The 13,717-nt window shown below is 44.1% G+C and overlaps 1 protein-coding gene across 12 annotated transcripts in view; it reads right to left on the bottom strand.

The window, feature by feature from the left end:
• The window catches only part of UNC80 (unc-80 homolog, NALCN channel complex subunit), a 157,118-nt gene that overhangs the window by 18,885 nt on the left and 124,516 nt on the right, over positions 1-13,717 (bottom strand). For 8 of the 12 annotated variants that reach the window (XM_063429936.1, XM_063429937.1, XM_063429942.1 and 5 more), the window contains 2 exons: positions 9,872-9,953; positions 2,086-2,227 (listed from right to left, as the gene is read on the bottom strand). In XM_063429936.1, coding sequence (XP_063286006.1) covers positions 2,086-2,227; positions 9,872-9,953 — 224 coding nt within the window. The remainder of the gene's footprint in view (positions 1-2,085; positions 2,228-9,871; positions 9,954-13,717) is intronic. The other 4 variants (XM_063429944.1, XM_063429945.1, XM_063429946.1 and 1 more) reach the window with 1 other exon arrangement.

The raw sequence follows: 13,717 nt of genomic DNA, 5'->3' as shown, positions 1-13,717 counted from the left end.
TCCATCGCCCTTCAAACATGCAACTGTAACCCCAATTCTAAAGAAGCCCAATCTTGACCCTAACTCCCCATCCAACTATCGTCCTATCTTGCTACTGCTTTTTGCATCCAAGATCCTTGAAAGAATTGTGTATGCGAGATTGACAGACTTCCTCAAGTCCAACTCTCTGCTAGATCCGCTTCGGTCTGGTTTCTGCGCTAAGCACTCTGTGGAAATGGCACTGAACAAAGTATCCAATGATCTACTCGCTGCAAAATCTCGTGGTCAATACTCTATCCTACTTCTCCTTGACCTGTCTGCGGCTTTTGACACTATTGATCATCAACAGCTTCTTCTCATCCTCCGCAATATCGGTCTACAAGATATTGCTCTCCCCTGGTGCTCCTCCTACCTCTCCCAGCGCTCTTTCAGTGTTTCTTTCTCTGGCTCTGCTTCTTCTCACCAACTCCTCTCTGTTGGTGTCCCCCAAGGTCCCCCAAGGTCCAATATCATTTCTATGCAGATGACACGCAAATCTACCTGTCCTCTCCTGATCTCTCCCCGTCCCTCTTGACCAGTGTCTCTGACTGCCTCTCTACTGTTTCTAACTGGATGGTCTTTCCTCCCTCAAGTGTTGTTACTCCTGTGTCTGTCTCCCTCCAAGTCAACGGTGCTACCATCAGCTCCACCACGCAGGCTCGCTGCCTAGGTGTTCTCTTTGACTCCGACCTCTCCTTCAAGCCTCATGTTCAATCTATCGCCAAATCCTGTCATTTTCATCTCAAAAACATTGCGCGCATCCGCCCCTACTTAACGCCAGATGCGACTACGGTGTTGGTCCATTCCACTGTCCTTTCTCGCCTTGACTACTGTAATCCGCTTCTCAGTGGTCTTACGTACTCCCAACTTGCGCCGTTACAGTCCATAATGAATGCGGCGGCGAGGCTCATCTTCCTGTCCGCCCGCACCTCCCATGCCTCACCCTTCTGTCAGTCCCTATTCTGGTTCTTGCTTTTTAAATCTCTACATAATGCTGCTCCCATCTATCTATCCTCCCTTATACACAAGTATGTCCCGTCTAGGCCCTTACGATCTGCTAAAGACTTACGTCTATCTTCTGTCCGTACTCCCACCTCTGATTCTCGCCTTCAAGATTTCTCGAGGGCTGCACTGTTCCTGTGGAACTCGCTTCCCTCCTCCGTTAGATGCTCACCCAGTCTCCACTCCTTCAAAAAATCGTTAAAAACCCACTTCTTCATAAAAGCGTACCAGTTAAACTGTTAATAGCACCTGACTGATTCCTCTTCTGCAACTGTCACTAGTCTAATACTATCCTTACCTTTTTGTGTCATTTTACCCCACTCCCTCTAGCATGTAAGCTCATTGAGCAGGGCCCTCAACCCCTCTGTTCCTGTGTGTCCAACTTGTCTGGTTAAAACTACATGTCTGTTCGTCCACCCATTGTAAAGCGCTGCGGAATTTGACGGCGCTCTATAAATATCATAATAATAATAATAATAATAATAATTAGCTCGGCCTCCACCTCTCTTACTTGCGTTCAGCTGCACTAAGACGTCATGCAGAGTTATGATATGATGTCATACAGCCCTGTCTGCTCTCCTCTGATTGGTGCAGTGACTCCGAGCTTTAGAAGCTCTGCAACTGTGGCGCTGGCCTGCATGAGAAGGAGAATAAACTAACGAATTCTCCTTCTCATGCAGGCATTACACTGCACCACCAATGAAATGCTGTGTCCAGCCCCAGCAATCACCACACAGCCAGAGCAAATGCAGACCGGCCCCTACGTGTTGCGCGTTATATTGGTCACCTTGCGTCCCTGCTGCCATGGTGTCCTGTGCGGCTGTATAGTTTGCACACCCTAAAGGCCAGCACTGTCCATAGCACACTTATCTGGCATGGATTTCTTCTTGTGAGGGCTGAAGTTTTGCTTGCCGTGGACAAGTGGAAATAATGAGCCCTGCCTTTATGATACCCTTTTTAATGTATATTTAGTGCATCCTGCTGTACTATGCAATACATTAAAATCACTTCCTGTTATCAGAGAAGGACACAAATATATTCCAACCCTCATTTAACCCTCCTCACCTAGTTGCTTGGTCTTTGGCTGTATACTCCTACGAGTGGTCGAAAGCCTTGCCCCATGCCGACTTCTTGGTTCAGTTTGAGTTTTTTGACGTGAGAGCAATGGTCTTCGGAGCTGAACCAGGTGAGAAGGAGAGAAAGTCCCCTGTTACACCGCAATACAGGGGAGATATTATCACTCAGGAAGACTCAGATCACAATGTGCCAATGGGGCATGGGTGGTTCTGTGAACCTGGTGGCCAGCGCTCTGCTCCCTGCATATCTATATTCTGTCCTCGGTTATCTAGATATAGTTCCACCTTCACAAGAGCCAGATTTAGAGTGAGGTGTATCGTCGTGATTGGAGCGTAAGATAATATTGGAAGCAATAGCCTTAACCATCCAATGTGACTAATGAACAGCATATAGGCTTTTTTATTTCTTGGTTATGACAACACGTATGTATATGATTTAGTTGTTAAATTAAGATTGCATTTAATTGCTGGTAATTAAAGGTTTTAATGGTGGAACATTTTCTGAGACACCAACAAGAAAATAGGAAATATCTAAGGAGCTTAAAGGGGCACTGCCAACCTATGCCAGGCCATGGCATTAATTTACATTGATAATACTGAGATAAATTAACAATAACTTGCTTTACAGACTCTACTGACTTTCAAAAAAAATAACTAGCAAAAAAACCTAACTAATTGGCATATTTTTCATTATTTAGAGAAGTCAATCTGTAGTCCATATTGTTCTAGTTAGTCACAAATTTTATGATTTTAATTAGGCTGTTTGTTGGTTTCAAATTTATAATTGAAAAATAAAACAAAAACATAGAGAAATACACAGACAGGCTTAGAGATTAGAAAACAGAAAATAACACCATATATTACCGGGATGGCATTTAACCTGTTCCCAACGTTAGGGTGTTCTGTGCCATCCTACAAAAGGAGGATGGCATAGCACGCCATAACAGGCCCTCCCTTCAGCACTGATACTTACCTTGAGCTCTGATTGCTATCGGGGACCTGCCTGACAACCCAGGCAGTCCCCCTGCAATCAATCCAGCCAATCTAAGCTATGTGACTGCGGTGACACCACGATCACACCACTCGGATCAACTGGATTGGCTGCAGGGGCCTGCTTGGGTTGCTGGGCAGGTCCTCCGACATATAGTCAGTAAAATGATATAATAATTATACAATACACTTAAAATTAATTTTATATATATATATATATAATTTCATTCTAAGTATATATTGATATTAATATATATATTAATATATATATATATATATATAGATATATAAATACAAAAACATCAAAATACCGGTACACCTAGAATTAAATTAAGATATCATTATTTTTTTGCTTTTATTCATACACATTTATGTTTCATATATAAATATTTAATGTGAAATTAAAGCTGTATTTCTCCGAAACAAAATTATATTTGATAAGTGTGAACAGACGTATAGCTCAAATTCTAGGTTTTGTTTTGGTTCAGAACTTGGACAATTGCTCTGTCCTTATGGAATTAAACTTACAAAAATAATACAGAAGAATAATATAGGCAAACTCTATATTTCTGTTAGGATAAATAAAAAGTCACATACTGACTTAACCTTCCTTAAAATAAATTTGTGTTATTTTTTTTTTTTTGACATTCTTTATTTAACGGTTTTTCTTATTTTAGATCAAGTGGGGGGTACAGTAAAGAAAAAGGGTATAGGATGGGGGTTACAAAAGGGTTACAGAACACGCAATAGCTATGCTTGACAGATACATATGCGTTTGAAGTTGCACAGTAGGTTTTTGTTGGTTACATGAGGTCTGAGGTTGGAGGACCAATGTAGTATTCCGTGTTTGTATCGGCATGTCGTAGTAACTCATATTAGTTGTGCAATTATTCATTTATTATTTGATTGTGGTCCTGGTGCATTTATCAGCTAAGGTGTATGTGACAGGTGTGAGGGCTTAGGTGGGTCGGGCGGGCGGGCTGTAAGCTACAGTCGTGCGTGGGGTGGGGCCTGTTCCGGCCCAGCCCGCCTCGTGCACTTCCGTTTCGGGTACAGGTGAGCTACCTGGGCCGCTAGGTCTTGTCCATTCACTGCTGCTCGGTCGCTATGTGTGCCGTTCCCTCAGTCCTAGGTACTGCTGTTGGGGTCGTCTAGTCGCGTTTTTAAGTGTGTCTATCATGTCTGGATGTTGCCTACGTGTGGCGTGACTGTTCGGTGGTACCCGTGTACACAGGTCTATCGCGGCGCCTGCTGTGAGTCTGGTCATGAGCTATGGAGTATCGTACAGCGACTTGGGGGCTGGCGGTGTCTCATCCCGTCCGCGTGGGGTTCCGTCTACCGGTTGTTTCTTTGTCTGTGTATAATCCATCACGCTATGCGTGTTCCAGTCCAGTTCTGGGTATGGTTCAGTCGTGTCTGTCTCGGTTCCGAGGGGGGAAGGGGAGGGGGGGGAGGAGAGTTGGGGGTGAAGCGAGGGAGGGAGGGAATAGTTGAGAAAGAGATGGGTGGGGGAGTGTGGGGGTGCGGGGCTGATGAGGGCTAAGGTATGTGCTGAGGTCTCAGGGGGTTGTCCTGTCTGCAGTTATGAACAGAAGCCAGGGGGTCCACGTCAGGTTGCATTTCTCTGTGCGGCCTTGGAGGGAGGCCGTCATTGCTTCCATGTTGCGTATTTCTCCCACCCTATCCACCCATTGTTGGAAGGTGGGGGCGGCGGCCTTTTTCCATAGAGTGGGTATCAGGGACTTTGCCGCTGTCAGCAGGTGTTTTGTCAGGGATTTCTTGTACGTTTTGAGTGGCATGGTCGTGTGGTGTAGCAACATGGGGAGTGGTTGGAGCGGGAGCTCCGGGTCCGATATTTCCCGGATGTTGGTGTTAACCATCTCCCAAAAGGGGGTGATGGTTGAGCATGACCACCAAATATGAAGCATAGTGCCTCTCTCTTCTCCACATCGCCAGCAGGTCTCCTCGATGTCCGGGTTCATGCGGTGCAGCACATCCGGGGTCCTGTACCAGGTTGTCAGCAGTTTGTAGCTCATCTCCTGGTACTTTGAGCTAATTGAGCTTTTATGAGTGAGCTGAAATATTTGATCCCATTCTTGGGCGGTCAGGGTTTCCCCGGTCTCTCTTTCCCATCTGGCGATGAATTTCGGCGGTGGTCTGTTGTCTCCTTCCATAAGCATTGCGTATAGCGTAGAGATTCCCCGTTCTAGGTGACGACCGGCCGTGCAGTATTTCTCAAAGGGTGTGAGATCCCGATGGAATTGTCGCTTGGCTGCTGATGTGGAGTGGTATGATTTGACCTGTAGGTATCGGAACCGGTCAAGGATCGTCGGGGTAGTGTCCGGGAGCAGGTCTGTCAGGGCTTTGAGGGTGTCACTGCCGCACCATTGGCGCATGTAGACCCAGTTCGACTGAGTGAAGTTTTTCAGGTCCGCCGGTGTTAGACCTCCCCCAATGTCTGGATTGTAAGTAAGGGGTGTTAGCGGGCTGGTGTGGGTGGTCAGCTGTTGTGGGTATCTCAGGGCGCACCAAGTCTTCAGGGTTGCATCGATCAGGGGGTTACCCGTCTTGAGGGCACTGAACGGGGTTCCCATCCTCCACAGTTGCGAGGGGATTTTCCCCCCTACCTGGGTCACCTCGGCTCCCACCCAGAGTTTTTCCGTCGTGTGAGCGTGCCAGTCGGTGACCCTCAGCAGGTGGGCAGCTCGGTAGTACCCCAGTATCGAGGGGAGCCCTACCCCCCCACGCTGTTTAGGCTGTTCCAGTTGGTGTTTACTTATCCTTGGTGCCCCTCTTCTCCACACGAATCCCCGTATCGCTGCAGAGATAGAGCGGAAGAATTCCCGTGGCAGGGAGATTGGGATCGTCTGGAAAAGATAGAGTAAGCGAGGTAGGATGTTCATTTTAATCGCGTTTATGCGACCGAACCACGAGATGTAGAGGTCCGTCCAACGTTGCATATCGGCCTGTAGGGAGGCCAGGATGGGAGCAAAGTTTGCCTGATATAGGTGTGCAAGTTCTTTGGTTAGCCAGATACCAAGGTATTTCAGCTTAGTGTCACACCATTTGAATCCGAATTGGGAGCGTAAGTGCGTTTCTTCGCCGGTGGGGACTGAGATATTGATTGCCTCCGATTTCTCCGTGTTGAGTCTCAGGTTCGAGACCCTCCCGAACTCACGGAAGAGGCTCAGGAGGTTCGGGATTTGTGTTATTTTAATGTCATTTGATAAACTAAGTTTAGTTTCCAATTTAGTAACTCAATGGAATGATGTATTGGCTTCAGGCCCGGACTGGCCATCGGGCACACCGGACAAATGCCTGGTGGGCCGCGATGGCCGTGGGGCCGAGACCGTCAGGGGAGATCACAGGATCTCCCCGGCCGGCCCTGCAGGGCCAGCGCTACCTGAGCGCCGGACCTGCTCTGTGCCTCCATGGGCCAGTGGGGAGATCAAAGATCAGAGACACTGAGATGCGGCCGCCTGGGGAGGGAGGGGAGGACCGGCGGAGCTCTAGCCAGCAGCTCCGCCGGATCCTCTTGCGACATCTGAGCGACATCTGAGCGTAGCTTGCAGGCTAGAGTTCACTCTCACCACTGGACCACCAGGGACGGCAGCATGGTCCCCCTCCCAGGCAGACCGCCCCCCCCCCCCCTTCCTCCCAGGCTAAAGGTAAGAAGGGAAGAAGGGAGGGGGAGGGGATATAACTTTTATTTTAAATTATGAATAAAACAAATATTTAAATTTAAATTAAAAAATCACACTAACAGCCCCCTCACACACACACATCACTCCCAGACACACACAGCACCCAGACACACACAGCACCCAGACACACACAGCACCCAGACACACACAGCACCCCCAAATACACACAGCACCCCCAGACACACACAGCACCCCCACACACACACAGCACCCCCAGACACACACAGCACCCCCAGACACACACAGCACCCTCAGACACACACAGCACCCTCAGACTCACAGACAGCACCCTCACTCACAGACAGCACCCTCAGACAGACAGCACCCTCGCTCACACACACACATATATATATATATATATATATATATATATATATATATATAATAACCCTCAGTGAGTTAACAGACAAAGAAAATTAGAAACCTAGAATGTGACGGCAGATAAAAACACCCTCACACACAGCACCACTCTTACATACACACACACTGCGCCCCTCACACATACAATACGTCCAAATATATATATATATATATATATACACACACACACTACAGCACCCCACACATTGCACCACTACACACATTACGCTCCAGATACACGCTAGATCCCTTACCCTATATGCACTCTTAATCCTCTATACACACACACACACACACACACAATCTCCTATACACACTCTGGGTCCTTTACACACTAGATCTCCTACACACACACACTGCACCACCTACACACACACTACATTCCTTGTCAGCAAACACATACAACATTCTCTAAACACACCCTCTCTACAACCCCTACACACACTACGTCACCTATACACACACACACTACAGCCCGTATACACACACTCGCTACATCCCCTATAACACTATGCCCCCTATACACACACTCTCTACATCCCCTAGCCACACATATTAAACCACAAACACAAATTAAATTGACCTATTTACACAATACCACACCACACTCTACACACACGCAATACCACAAGCAGGCTCCAAACACATGCACCATGCACTTTCCTGGCCCTTTTGTCCTCTGGTATCCCACTTGTGGAGACACCAGAGACAATTTAAAAGCAAACACAGCGCAAGCATGTTATTAAATTTGCTTGCGCTGCGCAGAACAAATTCAGGGCCTTTTTCTAATGCCAGAGCTCTTCAGTGGGGCTCTGCGCATTGAACCATTATGCTCACTTTGAGAGGGGGCGTGCTTGTCATTAGTGATGACAAAACACACCCTCTCTGTCCCCGCCCCCTTCTTAGGGGGCCGATCTGATTGAAAAATGCCCGGGCCTAATTTTTTTCCCAGTCTGGCCCTGATTGGCTTATATATATTTTCTTTTCTAGTTAAGGCCTTAATTTAATATTTTTTGGATAAGCTTTTCAAAAAGTTTATTAGTTTTGGATACACTTAAAAAAAATTAAAAAAATTATATATTCAAATATTAAATAATATATAATATTTTCAAATAAACCAAAATATCAAATATATTAAAATATTCAGCTATTTTTCAAAACATTCAATCATTTGAAAAGTTTATCCCCCCAAAAAAATAACTACGGTAGTTTGAACAGCGTATCCAAAAATATAAAACTCAATGTTGCATTGTAATGGACATAACCAAATCTAGCCAATCACAATGCACAGGAATTAGAGAAAATCCATTTAGTGTATTATATTTTGTATTATATAAATATTCTACGGCTGGCACTTGTAGAATGAGGTCCCATCTCAAATATGCCTAACTGATTGTCAAACCTTGAGTTGGAGAAGCAGTGTTCTAAAATAGGTGTGTTTTGGAAATATTCATTAAATATGTATTTTTGTAACCCAAGAAAGTACATATATGGGCACTCAAAATATATCAGACTATAGTAATCATGCTGATCATATTGAATGAATATAAGCTGATACTGTGATCTACTACTATGTGGTTGACTACAATATTAGAAGATATAAAACACCAAGCCCAAACAACCAATATGTAAATATTTTAATAGATTTTTATTTTCAGAACCATGAAAGTCCCAAATATGGACTGAAACGTTGAGCAGCTATTTTTAAAGATGGATAAATAAAGTTTACAACTTTTAATTAGTTATTGGAATCCAAGAGTGCTGGTCATCTCCTCTATTGGTATATATATATATATATATATATATATATATATATATATATAAACATTTATCCCAAAATAATAAATCATTTAAAAAGCTTATTTAAAAAAATGAAATTAAGGCCTAATTGGAAAAGAAAATATACAGTAGCAAATGTCATTATTCTATTGTGTTTCTAAATTGGAAACTAACCTTGTGTATCCCATGACATTAAAATAACACAAATTTACTTTCAAGGAAAAGTAAGTCAGGACATCACTTATTATTTATACTAACAGAAATATGCAGTTAATCTATATTATTATTTTATTGATTTTTGTGACCATTTTGTTTGGCATATTTACATTTAACCACTACATTCCACGTTTCATTCAAAACTATGATCAAAAGTTTGAAGTTTTTTCTTCACATCAGTTATTATTGTTTGTTACTATAAATAACAATACACACAACAAAGTTATTCACTGAACTGGGGTATCTTGTAAATTTACTAGGAAATAAAATACCAAAATAGTTGAGTTGCAAACCCAGGTGTTTTGAAGAATTTATCCAGTGTAGCTATTTTGGCCTAACATGAGCACATTCCCTGGTGAATTCCTGATATACTATGGTATAGTAGTGTATAACTCTGAACATATCACAGAAATCTATTATAATATATCACGACTTACCATATTGACTGTTCCCAAGCTGTTGCCCGAGACCTCATAGTCTGTTTTTGCTTCAATACATGTTAAAACACACTATATTAAATCATAATGAGCTTCCACATGGTAAGATGCTAGTACAGTATTACAGTTTATTTGCACCATGAAGACTAAATGTTCGCAAATTGAATGAAAGAATGACCTACTAGTTGTTACTTCTAAAACCTTGTGAATTTTAACTCTCATAGGTTACTGCCTGCCATCAAATCCCTTCATACTATGCATCACCTTTGCAGTAGCCATTGTTTCTTACCTGCCTTAGGCCCCGTTTCCGACCCAGAGGTTGCTGAATTAGAAGGTTCTGATGGCCTGGTTCACTCTGGACACTTGCTACCCTGTTGAGCGTTAACAGCATTTACATGATTGGGGAACATGCATGTAAGGGCTGGAAATGTCCAGAAAAGTAATATTAAAGAACACATAATGTAAGCAGGAAACATTGTTATTGATACTTAGAATTTCCTTCTTTTCTAAAACGTTGAGAAAAACTATGCAAGTCCCATGAATCAACAAACCAATCTCTTCCAGGTTTCTCACAATAAATAAAAAACGAGAGTGTAATTGTTTTAACGTTTGTTGTCGATAGCTTCTGGTGTATGTTATCTTCATTTCTCCAGTATCATCTGATTTCCAGACTTATACTTCATTCTAGAATTTCTTATCAGCACTTGGGCAACATATCTGAATGTCTACTGGCCCTGGCTCTCACTTGCTACATTTTAATATTTTTTTTATCTTCCAAGAACGATGGTACGATCATTTTAATTGACAGACTTGAGTACAAAAATAGACATCCTTATAATAGCTAAACTAAGGATGGCGGTAGCCCACATTTGTAAATATATATTTGTAAATATTGTTCAAAAAAGCCCCATTTTGGAGACCTAAACCTTGTAAGTAATGATAAAGAAATATAACTTTAAATTAATCTTAATAACATAAAAACTGGAATCTGAACCTGGAACAACATTAAACAAAGAGTATCAAAAATGATCTAATTATCTAATAAATTACATAGGGCAGTGCTTTGCCACCAATTAAACACAGGTACATAAGGCAAGTGGTGAGACATGTTAATGAAATTTGCATTTTCTATCACTTTTGAATGTGTTGATGGCAGAATATAATGTACAAAGCTGTATTTTTACTAAAAGGCATTTATAAAACCAATATTTAATAAACAAATTATCTTGTGCATCGCATTACACTACATATAATTACTAAGGAGCATTATGAGTGTGCTCTCTGTTAATCAGAAATGTATGTAAAGTTAACAAATCTTATTTAGTTACTAGTTGAACATTTTCAGAAATGTTTTTTACTAATTGGAACTGACTTAATCACTTGTTTCAGAGATTCAAACCAGTGGTTAATGAGTATGTGATTCAGAAGACCACCTAGCTCCAGCAATTTTCATCTGTTCAATGATCATGGCTCCAGCAGCATGTGAATAGTACTCACATTGATAAGAGCCATATCAAAGCCTAGGAAGTGTGATCCCAAAATGACTACCTTTTTTCTAATGGATAAGATATCAGTTATGGATATTATATGTCTTTCTTATCCATTGTTTCTCACAGGAATGTCTGCTGGAGGGAATATACTGTACTGAAAATGAATGTGGTGTACCTTTTCTTTTCTATCAGCAGTGGATGAGGAAGACCTTATCAGGAGGTAACATGAATTCACCATTTACCTCTTCTGATTTAATAATGTATTTCTTTAGCACTATATTTGCAGTGCAATCATATTTGGTTTACATTTAATTGCCATTTTGAAGTCAAGAACATTTTTACCATTTTGTGGAAAATTTGGGAACGGATTCAAACTGCCTTTCTTGCCTTCTTTTCAGGGTCGGCGCTACCTGTAAGGCGGACTAGGCAGCCGCCTAGGGTGCCCCTTGGGATGGGGCACCGCCAGGAGCGCCGGCCCCCCTCATGCTGCAGCCGCCTGAGCGCTCTGTAGAGAGCCTCAGGCAGCTGCAGCTTTGCCCGGGCTGGTGCGTCCATGAGGGCGCACCGCCCAGGCGCAGCATGAGGAGAGGGGCTAACAGGAGGGAAGCGATCAGCGCTCCCTCCTGTCACTCCCTCACTGTAGCATGGCCGAGCCCTGTATGGTCCGCGGGTACAGGGAGCATCTGTCTCCTGTACCCGGCCGGACTAACAGGAAGTGCACACTGAGTGTGCACTTCCTGTTAGTCCGGCCGGGTACAGGAAACAAAAGCACGCGGACCATACAGAGCTCGGCCACGCTACAACAGAGGTAGGGGAGGGGGGAAGAAAGAAACAGGGAGGGAGGGAGGGGGAAGAAAGAAACAGGGAGGGAGGGAGGGAAGAAAGAAACAGGGAGGGAGGGAAGAAAGAAACAGGGAGGGAGGGAGGGGGAAGAAAGAAACAGGGAGGGAGGGAGGGGGAAGAAAGAAACAGGGAGGGAGGGAGAAGAAAGAAACAGGGAGGGAGGGAGGGGGAAGAAAGAAACAGGGAGGGAGGGAGGGGGAAGAAAGAAACAGGGAGGGAGGGGGAAGAAAGAAACAGGGAGGGAGGGAGGGGGAAGAAAGAAACAGGGAGGGAGGGAGGGGGAAGAAAGAAACAGGGAGGGAGGGGGAAGAAAGAAACAGGGAGGGAGGGAGGGAGAAGAAAGAAACAGGGAGGGAGGGAGGGGGAAGAAAGAAACAGGGAGGGAGGGAGGGGGAAGAAAGAAACAGGGTGGGAGGGAGGGGGAAGAAAGAAACAGGGAGGGAGGGAGGGGGAAGAAAGAAACAGGGAGGGAGAGAGGGGGAAGAAAGAAACAGGGAGGGAGGGAGGGGGAAATAAACTAACAGGGGGAGAAACTAACAGGGAGGGGGGGGAATTGACAGGGAGGGGGAGTGACAGGGGAGGGAGGGGGAATGAGAGTAACAAGGGAGGGGGGGAGAAGAGAGTGACAAGGGAGGGGGGAGAGACTGACATCCATCACACACACACACACACACACACACAATCACACACAATGCACTCCTTACACACAAAGACAATGAACCCCTTGCACACAGAAAAACACACAATGCATTACACACAATGCATTACACACACACACAAACGCGCAATGCAACCCTTACACACAATGCATCCCTTACACACACAGAAACACACAATGCATTCCTTACATCCACACTCAATGCACCCCTTACACACACTCAAAGCACCCCTTACAGACTCACACACTTCATCCCTTACATACACAGAAACACACCTTGCAGCCCTTTCACATACAAACACAGATTCACACAATGCATTCCTTACACACATATCAGGACATCCCCTACACACTCCACCCCCTGTGAACAAACGTATTGGTGGAACATGAAGGTGGACCCTGAGCTGTGTAAAGGGCCCCCAAAAAATGGAGCTGCTTTCCGTTCTCCCAGAACATTGATTTTTGTGACCAGTTACAAACAGCCTCCAGAGATCCTTTTCTACACCAGACCAGTGGAGCCAGACTGCAGCTAGAGCCCATCATCATCCTCATCTGATTGTAAGTAGGCAATCTAGTATATTATTCGTGGCACTAATCTCTAATTTACCTCACATTAAAGAAACACTATAGTCCCCAGAACCACTGCAGCTTAATGTAGTGGTTCTGGTGTCTATAGCCTGTCCCTGCAGGCCTTTTAATGTAAACACGGCGGCACTGCAGCACTAGCGTTAGTTAACATGGCAGGTCATAAGGGTGGGGCATTGTGATGTCACGGGGGGGGGGGGGCAAACGTTACTTTTGCCTAGGGCGGCAAAAATCCTTGCACCGGCCCTGCTTCTTTTTAACAACAATATAAAAAGAGATCTGTGAAAGGCTGAATTTGATGGACCTGAGTCTTTTTTGCAGATGGCCTTAAAGCGGAACTGTCACTTTACATTATTTTTAATAGTGTTTACGTATCCTCTATATTTAGCAGATATGTGTTTGTGAGGTCTGAAAAATAAATTTAAATTCACAAACCCACACCTCTATCCTGCAGATGGGTTCCTCCATCTTGGCTCCCTGTCAATCCCTGTTCTAAATTTCACCATTTTGTGCCACTGAATTTAGTGAAAAAGAATTCTTTTTAAACGATGGGAAAGAT

Source organism: Pelobates fuscus, chromosome 8, assembly GCF_036172605.1.
Source record: "Pelobates fuscus isolate aPelFus1 chromosome 8, aPelFus1.pri, whole genome shotgun sequence".
In the NCBI taxonomy this organism is placed as follows: Eukaryota; Metazoa; Chordata; class Amphibia; order Anura; family Pelobatidae; genus Pelobates; species Pelobates fuscus.
The sequence above is the reverse complement of the archived record's forward strand: the minus strand, read 5'-3'. Positions and strand labels throughout refer to the sequence as shown.